Consider the following 21511-nt stretch of genomic DNA (forward strand, 5'->3'; position numbering starts at 1 on the left):
GGGTGAAAAAGTAAAATTTAGAATTAATTAATTAAAGAAAAAATATAAATATCCCAAAATAAATGATATAATAAGAATATTTTTTTAAAAAAGGCATCAAAAGGTGGGTTCCAAAAAATAAATCAATACTCCTATTCCTAATAGGCATCTCATGTTTGAAGCCATTTTATGTAGAGGAGTTCAAGAAATTCATTTATTTTTCCTCCTTTTCCTCGAGTTGCAAAATATTTTATACTTCAATCCTGTTGAGCCGATTAAATCATTCTCATTATATAAAAACTAGACATAAAAACAGTGCTTTGACAACTAATAACAAATATAAGCTGGTCGGAAAATTAAAGACAACTAACATGACATCCCAAATTTCCAATCCAACCAAAGGAATTGATTGATATCCGCATTTTTAAACCGCCAACGATGCTAAAGTGGTTTATCAGCAACGAACCCCTATAATTTTTACAGATTATGGACATGTTGGTGATCTTTCCTCTGTCATCAGTGTGCTCTTACGTTTTGGGATGCACCTAACATGGGGCTTGAATCCCAGCTATTGCCTCGTGTATCTGCATCATGTTGAGGTGGGATATACAAAGATACAGCCTGAAGCTCAGCCGATTGCACATGATGAATCTCATTATTGACAGTAGAGGGCTGAGCCCCATTACGAGATTCAGCTAACATCTGGAAATATGCATGTGGTCCCCAACCTACACAAACACATTCGAAAGTTGTGATTGGATATTTTCATCAAAATCAGAACTAGAAACCGTAATTTAAAAAACCCAAAAACAAATTAATATGCTAAGAGACGGCAGGGAAGCATAGGAGCATGCACAAATATGTCAATCTACAGCATAATCAGTCTAACCTAAAGCTTATAATAACAAGTAACAGATTTTCACTCACTGCCATCAACTTTACAGAAGAAAGCTCTGCAATTACAAACTTTGAAAACTGATGCAATTAGGAAAGAGAAGTGAAATGTACCCATACAAGAAGAATCCATAAAAGATAACCTCAGCCTGGGCTTTCAATTGAAAATTCACAGTCCACAGGAATGTGTCCAGCCCAAATTTATTTTAAATTCGGGCCTAAGTTTGGAAATAAGCCCAAAGCAATAAATATAAACTAAATTTTAAAATTAAAAATTGTAACTATTTTAGCTTAAACAAATATTTTAAAATTGAAACACCAAGACTATGTGCATGTTTGGTTTACAGTTGAAATTGTTGTGGTGCACATTCCAATGGATAAAAACAAAATAAACACAAAAGCAAGAGTTCTAGTCCATTGGCAAGATGACTTTTGCCTCAAACGTAATTTTACAACAGAGAACCAAACATGCACTACATTTGATTTTCTTTTTGGGGTGCTCCAAACTAAGTTCGGAAGAATAAACTTAGTTTCACGCATGTTTGGTTACTCTCAAATGAAGTGCGTTAGCACATCAAAATTGTGCCTCGAAACTCGGTTGTAGAAATAAGACTCGGATTGTTTTTGCACACATCCAAATCAATTAAACTTAAGTTAGCAAACTTTAATCCAAACATGCACTAAATATGACAAACTTGTATGAGGGATTTGTTGCATATTGAAAAGTTCAGTAAATTCAGAGTATTACAAGTAAAATATACGTGTTTTCTAGATTTAGATCAGACCCAGATCTTTTGATAAAGCCTGAGCCTAGCTAAATGTTGAAAATGAGTGTGGCCTCAAATTTCAGATGCAGCTAGGCTGATTTGGACTTGGACGGGATTCAAAGCAAATTATCACATCAACAATATCAACACATACTATAAAGAAATGATGAAAGGAACAATTCATGGTCATACCGTCTATGTCATAAGGAGGTGGAAAGAATTGTAAGTAACAAAAGGAAGCAATTACCATCCCTGGTAAAAAAAATATTCGTATCAGAAACTTTGAAAAGGGTTTATTGAAATATTTAATCAATCTGGCATCAGTAAACTAACCTATTAGAGCTCCAGCAAACACATCTTGCCAATGATGCCAATAATCATCAACACGAGAGACAGCAATCATAGCTGCCACGAGGAATGGTAAGAAAACAAGACAGAGCTTTGCAACATGCCCCCTGCGGTCAAATGCCCTGAGTTTTCCAGATAGATACCAAGCAAGATAAACAAGACCAGCAAATGACCCTGGATACAAAAAATTGAATCATTCTGAGCTTATACTGTGGTAATTAATATAGCTAGTGGCAAATTACAAAATGAAAAAAGGACAAGAAACAGATCATTCCCAAGACACTGATGACTCAAAAATGCATATGCTACCCTAAGCATATTTTTGCCATGAAAGAAGGCAAATTCAAAAAGTCGAGAAACTAAGGTGGTAATGGTTTATTTTTTGTTTTCATTTGATATATTTTACTAATAATTATAAAAATAAAGTCACGTTTTTACTTTTTTCCTGTTTACAAGAAATTGTAAAGGAAATGGTGAAAAACTTAAAACAACAAAATCTTTTCACCATTTCCTTTCAAACATCTTGGAGACAAGAGACTTAGAAAACGAAGTAGCGTTTTTTGCAATTATAAATGATAACAAAAATGTTTAATCAAACAATAACAAAGTAGAATTCTTGGTTTATTTTCTTTAAGAAAGTAGTAATTTTGTAGTCATTTTCTGAAAACGACTACAAAAATGAAACCAAACACCTCCTTTCAAAACACACCAAATACCTCAACCTTTTGAAAGTAGTATGGATAGAGAAGGCCTTAGAAAAATTCTTAATTTATTTTTGCTTTAATTTGAAACTAACTCATCAGTCATCAAAAACAATTTCTGAGCTTGTAATCCTATTATAATTATAATCTAGAAGAATTTCATCCTGCACATACTGTAAGTGTAAGATTGTCAGTTGTCACTTACACAGATATATGGAATCAACAAGACCACCCAAAGGCAAGTCACAGACCCTGAGATTGTAAAGAGTACTTACAAGAGGTATGTCCACTGGGGAAACTTTTGTGCCCTTCCTTAATAACACCCTTATCTCCAGTACACAGAACATTACTTGTTACTGGATCAAACACCTGAATATGTCATGCACCAATGGATCACATGGTAAAGATATTAACAAGACTATCTTGGCAGTCCATAAAACTGAAAACTCACCCCTTTTCCATCAGGGAAACAACGCCAGAAGAAGTCTGGCCTTGGCCGTCCAACAGCATCCTTGATAGCATCAGTCATCACCGCAGTAATGAGTACGGAAAATAGAAGGCCTGATACATTTAGCAATAGGTTTCAGTATTCCGATGTGATGTGCAAATAAGGACAGAGAAAACCTTCTAAGGTTCAGAAATGTACCCAGTATAGCATGGTGGAGGTCATAGACATCCTTACGAATGAAATAGTAAACGAGAAAAACAGCCAGTGGTAACAATATTGCTATTATCTGTTCAGGAATTGTAGTACAAAAACTTATATCTTGAATATTAACAAAGTCAAGGATAAACATAACTTATATCTCAGTAATGGAATAAATTTCTTTGAATACACAATCCAAGGAAGCTAAATATACCGGAACAGCCCAAAAGGGAATTGTATTAGCTTTCAATGGGTATCTAAGGTCTGTCATCATCCCCTCTCCAACAAAACGGTGAAATGGCTGTATTATATTCAAGACAGCATCGATGATCACCAGAAGCAAAAGAATCAACCAGTCATGCATATGTATCCTTGCCACTCTAGTTCCATGTGATCTGATAGTATGCATACCCAACTGAATTTCTGGCATTTTTTTGCTGCAAACAACACATATGAAGGTTAGCAGGACTTATGTTAAAAATTAAAGTACCAAAAGGAAGGAAAAGTGAAAAAACAGAAGAGAGTACAAAACAAAAAACCATGTCACAGTGACAAAAATATCCAATAGTTTTTCTTTCTCGGTCTCCCTCTGCTTCTAGTTACCTTCTATCTGATCTATTCCTAATATTGCATCGCTTTCATGCGGGAGTGCCTTGGCCCAAGACAAAACAAAACTCTCAAACCAAATACTCTGCAAAGCTATGTAATTTAGAGGCTGAAGATTTTTTCTAAAATGCTTGCCCCATTGGGCCCCATTTTTTAAGACTAATTCATGTCTGCTGAAGGTTGCAGGACACCTCAATTTCAGAATGACTAATTCATTTGGGTGTTTGTGGAACCATTGATGATTATGACGTGAAGTGAAGCCTTACACTAATTTGTGACAAATAAGTAATCACGGGACCGGGATTGCCTGTGCAGTTAGTTTTGACACAGTTAATCCTGAAGTAGTTATCTAGTGGCTGAATTTTTTTCTTATATTTACTAATTTTGTAAAAGTTAAAAGGAAAAAGATAAAGTTAAAGGTCGACAATTTTTGTTCTCTCTCACTACAGAGAATCCTCGACCGTAGTCATGCATACCGGCTATTGCCTATTTGCCTTTATTGTAATGTCCTAGGATCTTACTACGTGTACTGTTTCAGTAATGTACAATTTATCAGAGATTTCAGTTTTATATTAATGGAGGCGATTTGATCATGCATACTTCTGTAGCTTATTTGTGGTTTTGTTTCTCACAAGAATAAAGTATGTGTGTATATAACGTTTCAACAGGTAGGATATAAACTGGATTCAATCCTATGAACCTTGAGTTATAGCCTAATAGGTAGTAAGATATACAATCCATCCTTGGCATACCCCAAAACTATGTAAGAGGTTCATACTTATCTTAAACCTCCTCAAGGGTAACACCTTAACAAATCTGATCTATTAGACTATTTGCCACACACAAGTCAATGCATGCATAATTTCTTAGCTCCTCAAATATCTCTCATCCTCATAAAATCCCACAAATATCTGAGCACACATTTAAGTAATTAAGTTCACTCTGCCCTACCACATTTTATTTTCTTATTAAAAAAGAAAGGCTACGCAGTACGCACGCTCTTCATCACCGAAAGAACTTAGAAGTATTAGTTATGGTCAAGGCAACAAAAAAACACACTGAAGCCAAAAAAAATTAAAATAAAAAGCAAATAAGAAACACTTCGCACTTGTCAAAGTAACAAACATACAGTTACATCTCTGGCAAGGGTTTCTTCTTCTTTTTTTCCTTCAAAAACTTGCATAGACAGAAAATCAAGCGCTTCTCATTCTACGGCCACAATTATTAGTTCAAAGTTTAACAAAAACAAATCGAACTCGGACAATTAAATCGTTGATTGAAGACGGTGACTAGTAATTTATTTATTTTTGACACTCGACGTCGTTTGAAGAATTAAACGGATTTTTGAACTCCGGTAACTCAATTCATCGTGGTTTTGACTTGAAACGGAAAATAAATAAAAGAAATAGAAAAAGCGTAAGTATAGTAGAGAAAGGCGCACAGAGAGTGAAACGCGTTAAGAACGAAGAAGAAGAAGAATGCGATGTGGTGGAGAGAGAGAAAGAGGAATGAACTCACCTGCAACAGCACGTGCACGAGATTCGTGGTAGCGGAAAGAGAAAGAAGGCGGAAGCGGAAATGGAATCAGGATTCGTGTCTGTTAAGGCCAATTTCAAAATCAGATAAAGGAGAAGGCGCGTGCTATTATTAAAGGAAAAGCAGTTTATTACCTTTTTCTCCCTTTCAGCAACCCATATTTTTATTAAGCGAATGCTAAACTGTACCGTTTAAAAAGATTTTTTATTGAAATAAATAAAATTATGTTTTTTTTATAATTTTTTCTGTTTTTATATGATTTTTATAATAGATAATTTTGTTTAGTTTCTTAATTAATGTGCAAGTACACTTAGTTAACAAGACTGTTTCTATTAGTATTTTTAGATTCTTACTAGTATTAGTTACTTTTATTGGGATAAAAAAAATTATTGAGATTTTTATGGTAACATAATGTACAATTATGAATTGAGTACTAGTAGTGTTTTAGAAATAATAGATATATTTATATTAAATTTAATATGGAATCATCACGATGGATTATTATATTTATCCACCTTGATTGATATTAAATAAGTGGAACTTATTTTACATTTATTTAAAAAATAGATGGTATAACTTTTTAAAGTACATAGGATTTAGCGACAAATAAATGTTTTCTGAAAAAAAAAATAGTACGTTTCATATTCTACAGGTATGAATATTTTAAAATAATTAAAATGATTGGTAATTTAAAATAAAAAAATAGATCTAATTAAGAAAAAATGCTGTCTAACTTTTATGTTTATAAAACTTGAATCTAAAATTTATTTTACAAATATCAAACTGTTATAACTTAAACAGCTAAACCAACAAACTTTTTAACATACCGTATGGAAAGTTAAACTTTTGATTGATATTGGTAGTGAAATATTAAATAATAATTTTAATATTGAAAATAAAGTTGGTTAACCTTGTAGTTCTACTGGTTCCCTTTCCAGTTTCCACGACATGGAGTTGGTAATTTGTTATTTTGTTTCTCAATTATGTGCGGATTAAACTCTAAACAGCGGGTGGTGACAAACCGACACCCTGCAACCTGCATAAATAAACCAATGAATTATTTACTGTTAAAGGTAAGGGAACCATTAAAATCTGAACACCTTTATTAGCTTTTATTTATTATTTTGTCGTTAAATAATAACAAAACATAATAATAATTACTTTTCAAAAATATTATTGAACTAAGACTATCTTTTGATAAAATAAACAAATAAATAAATACTAGTCTTTTATTTTATCAACACTTGTTTTCCATTCACAGGCTTTTCTTCCTTTTGACTACTCATTGAAAATTGCATTAATGTCTCCCCGTTCATAACACATTAGAAGTTATGGTGTAACCTTGTCACATGGCAGGGTGACGGTCATGAGGTCCCAGCTAAGACTCATTTTATTTTGCTTTGAATTTTTCAACACCTAAATGCACCTTTTTGAAGAGGAACGCCTGAATGTACCTTATACAGTTTTTTATTTTTGTTTTTAGACAATACCTTGTACAGTTATACACAGTTAATTGCTTCTTTTTTTCTGTCAGTGGTGTTTATTAGTTCAGCTACTTAGTATTAGGATTAGAAACCGGTTGCCAATATAACTTTCTCATACCGCGTCGTTTTACAATAAAATACAAAGAAAATGATTTTTTTTTCTCATTCATCTTTCTTTTATCAGTACATTGTTCAAAAATAATACTATAAAGAGAAAACAAATATATACTACTTCAAATTTAATTCAATATATATTAGGAAAGAAATCTTATTATGTATTGGCATATGTATTAGCTTTAGTTTAATATTTTTTTTCTAAGTACTTGATGGCACAAAACAATATGATTTTCTTCGTTGCATTGAAGAGAGAAAAATTCGTATGCAAGTTTCATAAAAAAAATTCTTCTATTTCTTCATTTTTCATTAATTTCAAACGTACGATAGAATGTTTTTTTGGGAAAATGATTAGTTTTCTTAATTTTTACCTTACTTTTCATAGTTAGAAAGAGACCCTCTTATTCCTCCCGATAATTCCTGATTTTCTTTATTTTAATATATAGCCAAATATGATCGTGAAAAGTACATGTTAACTAAGCTTATAAATAAACAAAAAGGGCCAAAGATTGAGTTTATTGATGTTCAAAAGGAGCATATAAGATTGTCTTGTGGTCACCCTTTAGGGGTATAATAAAATAATAAAACGAGACATTGGAACTGTCACTTCGTTAACACTTAAGATGGATGCAATACTTTTGGACAGCTTAAACACCACATGTTACTTTGGCTTTCTTATGCAAGCAAAGAGACAATGTAGCGGGAAAGAGATTCAAGGATTCAGAAATTGAAAGGGTGAATAATGAGCATGAGCATCCAAAACTTAAATCTATTTTGTTATTATTTAATTCAATTTGATTCCTACTAAAGTTAAGTTTATGAGGTTCCCTCCAATAATATTATTTATTGGTAATTCGGTGTCGTCGATTACTTCTATTGAAATGATCGATGCTGTTATTCTATTCCCAATTCCCATACCTAGCGTGTTTGGAGAGAGAACTGTCAATGGAATCTGGTTGCGGATAGCGTTAGTTGAAGTGAAAATACTTCGACTTTAGATTAAATTTATTTCCAATTTTAGTAATTTGAATGTTGAAGTTATCACTTTCAATCGGATTTTCTCTAGTTATTAGTTTTGATCCAAAAGTTATTCGACACAAGTATGTTTATGAAAATATTTACATTTTGTTTGGTTTGAAAAAAATAAAAAATAAAAAATAAAAGAGAAAAAAATAATAATAAAAGAATAAGATAGAAAGGAAATTATGAGAAATTTAGTTAACTTCAAACTATTTGGTGTGAGATAATGTGAACGACATATGAAAGAAAGTGAAGTGAGAAAGGGGTAATTTTTTTAAATTAAGCATGTTTTTGGTCTCTATTTAAAAAAAATAGATATAAAAAATATGTTAATTGGTTATAGATCTTAAAAAAATTATCCACGCTTTTAGTTCCTTTCGTGAACTGAATTGTACGTGTTTTACCATATGAACTATTAATCTAACATAGCATGACATTTTTTTTATCTGCAAATCATATGAATATATAAACGTAGTACAGCGTAGGCACCGCCAAGAAAAAAGGCAGCAACCAAAACAAAGTGTGCTACTCTGCATTTAAGCTTGAGTGTGACAAGGTGTGTGTGTTTTCAATCTTTGAAATATTCTCAAGTCTCAACTTTCAATAATTTAAACTTTAATTTCATCCTTAGTTATCTCTTATCTAGCTTTAGATTCTTTAAAATTATCTCTAGTTACTTCTTTTGTCCACTTTCACTGTCATCTTACTAACATAATCGCATAATATCGCTAAAATTATCTCTAGTATAAGATATATCACCAAAACAGTGCACATATACGAAACTTCATCACGGATTCGATCGTAACCCACACACGACACACCCATAAACGTGTCAAAGAAGCTGGTGCCAACTGGCATAGCTAACTGCTTACATATACGAAACTTACTGGAAGAAACGTTCAGTCGGCATATACGATCGCGCTATATCATGCCTTCCCCAGACCATCAAATTTCAAAAATTATTTTACTTTTTTATTTCTCAAGAGTTTGTGTGGCCCCTTAGACCTCAGTATTTCAATACTCATATTTTTTTAAAATATATCCAGACTTATAATCATGTGAATAGTAATTTTAACATGTGTCCTTTCCCTTAAGTAACTAAATTAAATATCGATAATTATTACTCGCACTTTAGTTAATACAAAAATTGAGTAAATAAATTAATATTTCATTCAATTATCTTTTATAAAACATAATCATAAAATATCACAAAAATTAATATCTTATTTTAAAATTCCTTACAAAAATATTTTATTTTAGCAAAATAAGGAACATGATCTATTTTTTTTTTTTCGAATTAGAGAATTATTCAGGTATAGATGGTGTTGGATATTAAGATAACAATATCAATTAAAATTAAAACTTATGGGTAATTACTCGTACATGACTCCATACCCAGTGGACAGTGGGCAATAATTATCTTAATAATCCTGAGTAATTTTTGCAGTCACCCACTGTGTTTAATACCTAGTGTCATATAGATAAGTTAGGATAGCAACATTTTAAATAATAAGTTTTAAAACATTTTAAAAAAATATTAGCTCATCACTACATTTCTCATTCAGAGATTACGTATCTAAATTAACTATTTTTAAAAAAACTAATTTAATATTATTTTTTTATAATTAAAGGAATGCTAGCCAAACAGGCCATTATGAAAAAGTTTTGCCTGATTAGGTCAAAATAGGATTCCATATTTAAACAGAAAGAAAAAAACCTCCCATTAACGTACCATCTATTAGCATGATCTTATTCAGCGGAAAGCAGCCGCCATTTTTTCATTTTTTACAGTGGCAGTGCCAATGGCAATAATAATGCATGAACAAACAGAAGGCAGAAGCTGCACAATTTGCTAAATCTAGTGGTTGACGTGTAGAGAACCTCACAAGTATACATAAAGAACTAGCTAGGGAGAAGATTCATCTGTGCAAGAGAAGACCATAAATAATAAAGATTACTTCTGTCCCATTTCCATGGCTTCCAAGGTTGGGCTATGGTAAGAGTAAGGGGTAAAGGTATCACCATTTCTCCTTGGTTCTTGATTCGTAACCCGTTCCTCCATGGCCTGCCCAACAGGTGATTCCCGATTAATGATTGGATTGGTTCGTGATTCCTCCATTGCCCGGAAATATGCATATGGACCCCATCCTGAAAAAATAACTTAATTAAAAGCAGCTCATGACTTAAAGGAATATTTCATATAAGATGCAATGTACTAGTGTATATATGAATTCTTTTTGGACGACATAAATTCTGAATAAAACAGACTTTTAAGTAAGTTTTTTTAAAAAAAAAAATAGGCCATAAAAAGAATCTATAGGAACTATATGTGAAGTACACAGATCAGATTCAGATTTTAAATTTAAGAAACAAATTAGGTCAAACTTTATAAGTTTAATTTAATCCAACTTATCTTTATCCCTAATTGTAAAGTACAATATAAAATACGCATAGAAAGTAAGAGGGCACATTTAACTTCATATGTTATATATAGGTAGAGCCCTCAGAAGAATCAAAACCTTAATATTCCGTCAATGATAGTTTTGCAAAATCAAAACCTTGGATAAATAATCAAGATATAAATATTTCACATGCTGCTGGTGATAGTGATAAAAGAGACGGGTGTTACCTTCATCATTATAGGGCGGAGGGAAGAACTGCATATAACAAAAGGTTGCCACAACTAGCCCTGGAAGAAACATACAGTATAAGATGAGTTTCACTTTTATTTATTTTTTGCAAACGAATTCTGATATTTAATATATACTACTTCATTTTTTTAAGTAAATGAAAACAAACCTAGAATGCCTCCGGCAAAAACATCTTGCCAATGGTGCCAATAGTCATCCACTCGAGAGATTGCAACTAGGCAAGCAACAAGTAGAGGAAGAAACACAATGCATAATTTTGCCACGTGTCCTTTGCGATCAAAAGCTTTAATCTTCCCCGATAGGTACAGAGAGAGAAAACCTAGACCTGCAAAGGACCCTGCACAACAAAATTTATCAGACAAAGCTCCATACATAAAAAATAATGTTAACCAATTTCCTACTTTTCAAAACATTCTTCTATGGTTAAAAGCAACGTCGCTTTTAGCTAATATTGCGCTTCGAATATGTTCACTTAATTAGTAGTATGTGATAGGAGAAATATAATTCAATGTTCAGGACTTCAGGTACGATCTGTCTACATAAAATGCATTGTTAATTACAAATGCTCCCACTAAAGCAAGCATGAAAAGAAGGAAACCACCTCAACGGGAATACAGAAAATTTAGGTACAGTTAGTTAGATACTTGATGTTATTGTTACGAATAATACACTATTCTAAGGCCCAATAGAGTAATAATACTACTGTGCACTTTTAGGTCCATTATTAATATTAATATTTTTTATTTGTCTTTTAATAATAATAGATAATATCTCATATAGGTAGGTTATAAAATAAAATTTGTTAAAAATCAATTTGAGTGTGTTTGTTATAAATATATTATATATATCCTTCTATTAATGGTATCAATAAAAAATATCAAATTGTTATTTTATCTATTTAGTTATAAGATATTAGGAGTATAAGCATAGTAGATTCATTAAGTTCGACTCTCAATTACCATTGTTATGTAAATGAATTTACTCTACAACCAACATTCTATAACTAAAGAAGGATACAGTACATTTATAACAAAATAAACTTAAACAGATTCTTAACAAACTCCACTCTAGAACCAACCTAAATGAGATATTATTTATATTTATCTATTATTATTAAAAGATAAATAAAAAAATATTAACACTAATAATGGGCTTAAAAGTGCAAAGCACTATTAATATTCTATTGGAGCTTAAAATAGTATATTATTCGTAACAATAATTCTGTAATCAAAATTATTAGATTTTTATCTCGAAAACCAGCATTATCTTTCAATATTAATTGACTTTTATTATGCGAATTATCAAAGTAAAGTTTTAGCTAAAATAAAACGAGCTATATTGAATTTAAGTTCTGTATATATAATTGTTGCTCACATGATGTATGGCCACTTGGGAAACTCTTGTGTCCTTCTTTTATATCGCTAGCATTGCCATGACATACCACACCTCCCCATCTATCATAATTCTGTAAGGTTAATCAAAGAGAAAACGGTTAACAATGAGCACTTACCCATCTGTTTAAAAGACAGGTAATTTAATCTGACAATTCTTATCTACGTCACAGACAAAAGCGATGTTATGAAAATGAGACCCAAAAGTGGATCTATAATATTTTAATCTGCCTCAACTTTACAAGTGAGATGGATAGTCTAAGAAATGTTAGTATATATCATATTTTTTAACATATTATTTTTTATTGATTAAAATTTATTAAAATTGATAAAATTTGGTGGATCTTATATTATATTTAATAATTTTTTCTTCAGATTTTATAATTCTGAATAAATTTTAACTAATTAAAAAAATATTTAAAAAAGTGTTATAGGATATGTTACTAACCCTAGCGCTCGTGGAACCGTATACATATAAATAACTTAGCAGTATAGCACAAGGAGCTGAAGGAACGGAAACAGAACCCCTGATGTTGGTTTTTGAGTTGTGCAGTTATAATAAATCCAAGGGCCCAAAATTGTTAAAACAATTTTCATTTATTAATTTCATTTTAAAATAAAAGTTTATTTTCAACGGTTAACATCGGTGCAGTTATTTTTTATAACTGCATATTCCTTATTCAGTGCCAAGAGTTAAAAAAAAAATAACATTTTGGATAAGACTATCTCACATATGTAGCAATGTATAAGTACTACTAATGAAGTGAAGTGGTTTTGTACTGGAATTCATTTTTAAAAAGAGAAAATTAACCATGAGATTAAATATTCTTTTTTCGGAAATAGGTACTTGTAATACTTATCTCTTTAGAAGGAAAATATAATCTAATTTTCCCAAAACTAATATTTAAATGCTTTGAAGAATGTATAAAGAACGAAGGATAAAGTTGAACAATAAAAGCTACCAATATTTCTTTTAGTAGTAAACATGTTACAACAAAGGATAAGGTGCCATTAAAAAAAAAAACAAATGATAAGATGGAGCGAGGAGAAATCAAGACTATTATAGAGTACATACTACAGGTCATAGTATGTGTTGTTTTGGACAGGAAGGTATTTGAAGTTTTAACATTCAATTAATTTTTCTCTTACTAGATCAGCCCTTTCGATGATCCAGTAGTACCTCTAATCGCAATTTCACTTCTATGCCTAAATCAAATCTCAATCATTCATTAAAGAACCACTTATGCCACTAATTTTAGGTGTTTTTATTACTCTAGAGCAACATTTATTAAAACCTCAATCATTTATCAAAAAAGTTATAAAATACGTGCTTGTTCATCTGTCTATACAAAATTCAAAGCTACATTAACGGATAAATTCATATCTAACATTAAAACAAACACGCTTTTGCCTTTTTAATCAACTCTGTTTCAAGAGACATACAAACACAGTCACCAAGGATAGAGTCATAAAAACAGCAATGAATACTTGACTGTTATGTGAAATATTAACCAATTTTTTTTCCTTGATTAAACAATTAAAAAGATTTTTTTATGAAGAAACATATTTAATGTTACTATTATATTTCTATAGTAATTTTCGATAAAAACTTTGTGTTTTTGTAGATTCCAAACTTCTTTTCGTAGCATGACCCTATTTGTTTTTACCAAAAGTCCAAAACAACACATAACAAGAACCTGTACTGTAGTGTATATTGACATATAATTATACAGTAGCACTTAATTTGCCTACCTCTACCCCATCGGGGAAACAACGCCAAAAGAAGTCTGGTCGAGGCCTGCCAACTGCATTTTTTATTGCATCGGTGAAGACCCCAGTTATCAGAACAGCAAATAGCAAACCTGCTAGCAATGAAGCACATCAACAACTATTCACCAATTTCTCAACTACTATAGATAATATAAACACGCATGTGATTCTTTTCTTTCTTTTGTAAAATATTAGTTTTGTCAGAAATATTATTAGTGCAGAAATTGGAACATACTACCTCTTTCTTCTTACTTTTGTTCTACACCCTTAAGCTTCTTTTTCTTTTTATTTATAATTGTTAGTTTTTATTCGTGCCAGATTCACACTCACCCTTTTTTTTTTCTTTCTTTCTTCTCCTTCTACTATACACCCTTAAATTTTTATTCTCCATCACTAGACTAATCTTATATTTTGATCTACATATATTTTCAAAATTTCACATTTTAAGTTATATATTTTATTTTGAACAAAACAACCAAAATCTGTCTAATGAAATAGCTTTACTCTGAAATTTTTCTTTAATAATGTAAGATTATCCAACTTAAAAATCAACACATTTTTTAAAAATATATTTCTTATATATAAATCAATTTACTCTATTAAATTTTTCCCTTAAAATCAGATTTATAATTTATACTATTAATTTTCTCTATTGAATGAATTTATTTCAAAAATTAAATAAATGAAAAATTAACTCAAATCTTGGCTAAATATTTAAATGACTAAAATACTCTTCACATATACATGATAGTACATGCCAAAGGCAAATGTTATGTTACCTAGAATACTGTGGTGCAAATCATAAACACATCTCCTGCGCATATAGAAGAGAAGGAACACGGCCATCGGCAACAGAACCGCATATAACTGATCATTAGAACAAAAAGAAGAAAAAAATAATTACTTGCATCGAATAAAAAAAAACAAGCCGTTAGCTCATAAAGAAGACGTGGGGGAAGCAAACAAAGTAGGCGCCTCTCAAATATTTTCTATCATTTCTATGAACAAATTTCCCAATAACATGACAAAAGGGTGTACATATTTAAAAAAAAAAATGTTGAGCAGGTATAAAAATGACCCCCCAAAAGAAAACAAAATGATCCCTTAGACTAGGAAGCAACCTAGAGAATTTTTAATTCGAGTTATGCAGTAAAAAAACACTTACAGGAACAGCCCATACAGGAACCGTGTTTTCTTTCATAGGATATCTAATGTCCTCCATCATGTCCCTTCCTACAAAGCGTTTAAATGGATGAATGACAAAAAGGACAATCTCTATTACTATGAGAAGCAGCAATATAAGCCAATCACGAACGTGTTTCCTTGCAAGTGCTGATCCATGGGACTTCATTGTGTGAGCCGAGGGATCAAGTTGCTGCCTCATCCCTCCCTGTCCCTGCCGTAATAAACAATCAATAAAATGTCTAACCAATTTGCTGAGAGTGAAGTTGAGCACGAAATTGGCACTGGAGACAGTAGTACATAGTTAACATTTGGAATTGAAAAGCCACATCATATGTTTGGTTTTTTCAAACTTATCATATGGGGACCCCAACAGGCAACAGGGAGAGTACAAATCTGGCTGGCAAAAATCATGGTTTTAAATTATGGGTTCACAATAATAATTACAACAACAATGATAAGGTTTTTGAAATTGCAATTCAGTTATACTGCCTACATTTGTCTATCAAGGTTTTTGAAGTCTACATAGACCTTGCAATTGAAGAAACTAATTTTCAAATGGCTTTAAGAAACAACAAAATAATTTGGTATATGTATTAATGGATTGAAAATGAGTAATGCTACACAAAATTTTACCAGAAATTTTTGACAAAAAGTGGAATGCTACAGTGAGAAATGAAGAATTTTATAAAATTGACCCAAAAAATGATGAAATTCTGAATTTTATTCTTCTGTGGACTTTTTTTATGTGATTTTTCAGAGCACGGTCTCACTGTTTCATTCCATTTAAACTAATAGACTAATCCTTTTTTTGTTATCAGAAATTTGCGGATGAAAAATAAATAAACAAACAGAGTGCTACCACTACATAGCATAAAAGGAAACGATAGAAAGCGGAATCAGAGAGAAGTTAAATTAAGAACCTGAAACGGTGGCCAAAATCTTCCGAATGAAAAGAAACCAGGCGACGCCATGTGTAGAGGAGCAGATAATTTGCGGTCGCTAAACTGTGATGATCATTATGCACAGAAATGAAAGAAAGAATGAAATTAAGGCAATAATAGGGAGAGATGGAGAAAGTGAGAAGTCTTATCACAAACAGAAAATATAAATAAAAGTTAAGGAGAAGCGAATGGGAGTGTTAGTGGGGAAATATCAACTTCCTCTGTTTGTTGTGTTGTTACCTTTTGAATTAGAGTGAGAGAAAAAGATAGATATTGAAGATTTTCTCGAGAATATTATACGATAGAACTGTTGCGTTCGTTTGTGAAGAAGAAAACAGAATGAACTCTCCGCTTCGAAATCAAAATGGTTTGGCGCGGGGCCAGATGGAGCTATTCGTGCTTCAACCAATTCCAGATCCCAGGTAACTAACTCGTTTTCCTTTTCTTAAAAAAACACTGAAAATATAATTAGATTGTAATATTTACGTATTAACATGACTTTTTGTACACCGCTGTTTAATTATAAATAACCCTTTAATTTATTAAGATAATTATTATAAAAGTTAATTAAAAAAAACGCATGTGTATAATAAGGTGCTACAGTTTAAAGAATTTTACATTCTTGACTAATTAAAAAACATCTTAAATGTGACTTATAAAAGATTATTATAAAAGTAAATAATTTTATCTTACTTAAAAGTTTATTATAAAAGGATAATAAAACTTTTATATTATTTATGTATTTTAATTAAAATTTTGTGATAATTATTTTAAAAAAATTATATCTAGAATGGATTTTGTTATTATCGGATTTGGCATTATCTTACACGATGTTTCTCGGTAGACTCATTTACGAACCTTGATAAAATGTACCTATGAAGACAATTTAATACTCAAGTATCAATAATAGGTTGGAATTATGTTGTCTTATTGAGTAAAAAGGTTTGTCGAATCTGGACAATTGAGTTTTTAACTAATTACTAGCATGTGTCAAAATTAAACTCATTTTTAACAATAATTTATTTTTGCATTTTCAAGTCTGAAATTATATACATGTGTAAAAGTGGAAAATAAATGTTTTTCTCTATAATTCTATTATTTATACATAATAGAAACTTATAGAGGAGAGTAAAAAAGTACTATTAAGAAATAATTATATATAATATTGAATATTAATTATTTAATGTTAAAATAATGAATTGCATCAGTATTATACTTGCAAGGCTTAAATATATTAGTGTTTTCTGTGATATATATATATCCGAATTTTATTTTTACTTGTTAATAAGTTTTTTATTCGTTTCTGTTTCTTGTTATTTCAAACATTTTGATTTATATCCTTGTGGTTAGTCAGATCTGTTGTTTATCTGTCTGTTAGTTAGACAAGTTAATTGTTATCTGTTGTGTTACATCAAATGACAGAACTGCCAATATGATAAGTAAGTAATGACATGTTTAATCACAAGATTGTTAATAATTAAAAAGTAAAAAGGAATTATTTCTGTCTCCTTATGATCTTCTTCTCTCACTTCACTCCATCTCTTTGTCTTCCATGACCAACCCTCTGCTAGAGCTGAGGGGTATATGATGGAAACCGAAAGGGATTATTTCTCTTTGGTTATAAGATTTTTATGTGGCTAATTCTTTTGTACAATCTCCCTTTTCAATGATCCCAACCCTCTGCTACCATTGTTGTGGTTCACGGAGGAAAGAGGAGGGTGTGGTGAGACAACTAGAAAGAAGGGATGGATGAGTTGAAGAGAGAAAGAATTTATTTTTCATTTTTTGATTTATTAATTATTGATAGCCACCTTATTAGACACATCATCCCTTACTTACTAATTTAATCTAATTTGACACAAATAGACAACCTCTTAAATTAACAAATATATCAACAACTAATATAGACTTGGCTAACGGCAGGACATCAACCAATATATATATATATATATGAAACACTAATATATTTAAACCTGCTTACAGTTATATTACATGTCACATGTTTTGTTGTGAAAAAAAAAAAAGATGTCGCATTCTTTTTATCGTTAAATTCAGTCTGACCCAAAAACCTTTCAAAAATAAACTATTGTTAATCATTCCACTTGAACTGAATAATACCTTCTTTTTTTGTTAAACAAATTCAACGGATCAAATAATGGAACATGGTACAATTTTAGTTATAATTGCTATAGAAAGTTGCTAGCTAAAATTAAAAAAAAAACACACACACACATACACAATTAAAGTAATTTATTCAATGTATTTTTATGGAAAAGTCAGAATGAGGTGGTGGTGCCGATTATTTAGTTATTAATCATTAATAATTTAATATAGAGGTGTACGTTCAAGTGCAATAGATTATAGTTGGATAAATCAATGTAACCTAATTAATTTATACTCCCGATCAAGAGACTTTGATTTATTCATCAAGTGATTAAAATTGTTGATTACCAGTACATGGTAGATAAGACGTCCGCATCACCCATTTGCAAGACGGGATCAGTCCAAGTTAATCGGGCGATTAAAGGTCTCACAACCTTTCCATATGGGACCAGAGTTGCATATGCATTAATGTCAACTTTAGGAGTATATGACAAAATCAAAATAATATCAGTCATATGTATTTATGCATAATCAATTTCTTTTTATATCATACAGCTATGTTCCCCTCTTTGAATCAATTCTAAATATCAATAAGTATAGTTTGTTTTTGAGGTCATGTTTGTGAACAAAAATATACACTTACATCCAGTAATAAGTTTAATTTTTATGCTAAATAGTGTAATGATTTTTACATTCACAGTCAGCTATAAATTATTTTCCACAAATGCTTGTATTTTTTTACTCTCGTCAAGATTATTATAACTTTTTCTCATAATAAAATCATTATTATTTGTATCATTCGTATTAGTTTAATCTTAAATTGGAATTGAGACAAAAAAATCTTCAACAAAAGTTATGTGCGTCTTTTTGGTGGAGTAAGTATAAATGATTTGGTAAATATTTTCAAAGAATTGACTTAGTGACCAGAAAAATTAAAGGATCTACTGATTAGATTTTATTATAACCACTTGAAATGTGTAACAATTAAAAATTTATCTTCCAAAAAAAGATTATTCATTTAGATTCATAAGAGTCCAATCATATTACATTGTCAATACTCATATTAGTATATTTGGGAAAGGTTAACCTCCTTGTCACAACCCATTTGCATATACTGTTGCTGACCATAAAAAAAAGGTTATGTATACTGACCTATTATTTTTGCGTATTTCACGTATAGGTTTACTCGTCCATTTTTTTTTCTTTTTATTTATATTAACCTAATCCCAATCTTAATCCAATTCTAAATTTTATTATTAACCAATCTTTTTTCCTATTCATATTTACCTCTGGTCTCATTTAAATAAATATACGTACAGATATTATATTTGTATTTATTATTTAGATGAGTTTCCTTACTCACTTATTTTTAAAAGTAAAAAACAAATATTAATTTGATGGTGATTTTTTTTTTACTTAGAACAAGTTTTATTTAAATAAATGAAAGAGGTATGAAAGTAAATTGAGATGAAAAGATCTAAAATAATTTAAATTAAAGTATAAAAGTGTGAAATTCACACCAATTTTTAAAATTTTCATCTCAAATACATTCAAATGTAAATCAACCAAACATTACCTCAATGTTTGATCAAGATTGCTCTAGTATTTTCAACCAAACATTCAAATTCAGAATCAATACAAGTAAAGAAGAAAAGAGAGCAGGAATCTAAAGAATAGGCAATAGCAGCGGGTCAAATAATCTGGATCATGAATTCGTCATAGCAGAGGGTTTCAAATTTCAATGAAGCTTTTGTACAAGCGTAAGGAGTAGGGAGCTTTGAAATAGCAACGCGATTACACGCTTCTGAAACACCCTAGAAGAAAAATGTTACACACAAATTATTCCATGACTGCTACTAATATGAACGGTTTCACCAAATACCAAAATCAGCAGCAATTGGGTCATTTCAATGGAAACAAAAATGTGCAGGAAACGCTTCTACGTCACAAAAATAAAAGTCACCAAATGGAGCCTTAATGGTGTGCCTTCTTCTCTGCCGGTCACTTGTTCTAGATTGGCCTCTGCCAACATTTTTTCGGATTTAAGGCAACTTGATTGTTGGATCTGTCTATATCTGGTGGCATTTTTCTCTATAATTGCTTACAGTAATTTATTTGCACTTCGTCATTCAATTATCAACTTGTAAGCAATTAATATGTAATAAAAAAATTAAGAGAATGTAACTTAATTTACTGAATAAAATGCTTGGATATTATAAATTTTTTTATATTATCTTTAGGTATCAAAAATAACAATGAACCAACGGGTGTTTACATATAATGTGAGTGTTCAAACTCACTAGTTAGTGTGTTTAAAAATGTAATTGGACAGTAAAAAATCACCTTAAATTGATGCAAATAAAATGTGAAAGGTATAATGATTTCTTTCAATATGAGTGGTACCATTTTTTCTCAAAATGAATGGATTTGATGGAAGATGATTAATTAAATTTCAAATAAGAAGTTATACGCTTCTGGTTAAACAAAAAAAATAATCATGTTAAATGTAATTGTTGACGTGTGTTCAATCACGTTATAAATCTTGTGAAGAATTTCGTAGTGAAAATAAAATTAAGGACAAAATGGGAATTATTCCTGTATGCTACTGAAGGTCGTAACCCAAATTTAAATCCTCCCTTAAAAAATGTATTTTTATAACTAGGGGAAAAATGTTTGAAAATCTGATTTTACTTATATTCTCGAAAAAATAAATTGGTACGAATCAAAGTTAACTGATTAAGTTTTTTAATGAAATTGAAAATTGAAAGATTATTGATGTGGCCTAACAAATTATTAACTGTTTTTTTCTATGGCAAAGATTAAACGGATAATTTTATTTTATTTATCTCAAGACATTTTTTGCCAAAGTTCTTTGGGCTTCAATTTCTTTCTTTACGTCCACCGTTTCGTTCACTACTAAATTCTGCAATTGGGCTTTCTTGAAGATGATTATAAGCTACAAGCCCAAATAATGGATTAAAATTTAGCAACTTCAAGGGTTTGGGTAAGTGTAATTTTTTTCTTGGTAGTTATTTCCACTTGTGGGTAATTTGTTCTCAAATTCAGGTTCTACCAATAACAGAGGTAATACGAGTTCAGAATTATATATTTGTTTGAAAACAATCGAATAGAAATATTTTATTATTTTTTTGTATTCCAGGCCACACTGAATGGTGTTGCTGAAAATGAAAAATGTTAATATTGAAACAGCTATTGCTATAAAATTTCAACAAAAAAAAACCGAGTTAAATAAAGAACTTAAAAGAAAAAAAATTGAAAATAAGAATCTAAAAGAAAAATATTGAAAAATTCAGGTAACAATTTCAATAAAATTATATTTTGGAGGATTAAAACCAATATAGTTAAAGAAGACAA

At 30.6% G+C, this 21511-nt stretch overlaps 2 protein-coding genes across 4 annotated transcripts; both read right to left on the reverse strand.

The window, feature by feature from the left end:
- Positions 1 to 245: 245 nt before the first annotated feature.
- LOC114369254 (lipid phosphate phosphatase 2-like) lies at positions 246 to 5604 on the reverse strand. 2 transcript variants are annotated; one of them, XM_028326445.1, is made up of 8 exons: positions 5460 to 5604; positions 3550 to 3772; positions 3336 to 3423; positions 3141 to 3250; positions 2965 to 3058; positions 1974 to 2162; positions 1833 to 1892; positions 246 to 707 (listed from the first exon to the last, which is right to left on the reverse strand). In XM_028326445.1, exons 2-8 carry the CDS (start codon positions 3763 to 3765, stop codon positions 496 to 498), a joined length of 969 nt encoding a protein of 322 aa, XP_028182246.1. In that variant the 5' UTR covers positions 3766 to 3772; positions 5460 to 5604; the 3' UTR covers positions 246 to 495. The 2 variants fall into 2 exon arrangements, with proteins under 2 accessions (XP_028182246.1, XP_028182245.1); XM_028326444.1 differs by lacking the exon at positions 5460 to 5604 and adding an exon at positions 5071 to 5390.
- Positions 5605 to 9791: 4187 nt separating this feature from the next.
- LOC114370332 (lipid phosphate phosphatase 2-like) lies at positions 9792 to 16492 on the reverse strand. 2 transcript variants are annotated; one of them, XM_028327645.1, is made up of 9 exons: positions 16274 to 16492; positions 16013 to 16096; positions 15073 to 15297; positions 14687 to 14774; positions 13890 to 13999; positions 12121 to 12211; positions 10895 to 11083; positions 10725 to 10784; positions 9792 to 10243 (listed from the first exon to the last, which is right to left on the reverse strand). In XM_028327645.1, exons 2-9 carry the CDS (start codon positions 16061 to 16063, stop codon positions 10050 to 10052), a joined length of 1008 nt encoding a protein of 335 aa, XP_028183446.1. In that variant the 5' UTR covers positions 16064 to 16096; positions 16274 to 16492; the 3' UTR covers positions 9792 to 10049. The 2 variants fall into 2 exon arrangements, with proteins under 2 accessions (XP_028183446.1, XP_028183445.1); XM_028327644.1 differs by having other exon boundaries at positions 15073 to 15303; positions 16274 to 16491.
- Positions 16493 to 21511: the final 5019 nt, after the last annotated feature.

Source organism: Glycine soja, chromosome 10 (genome assembly GCF_004193775.1).
Source record: "Glycine soja cultivar W05 chromosome 10, ASM419377v2, whole genome shotgun sequence".
NCBI classification, from domain to species: Eukaryota; Viridiplantae; Streptophyta; class Magnoliopsida; order Fabales; family Fabaceae; genus Glycine; species Glycine soja.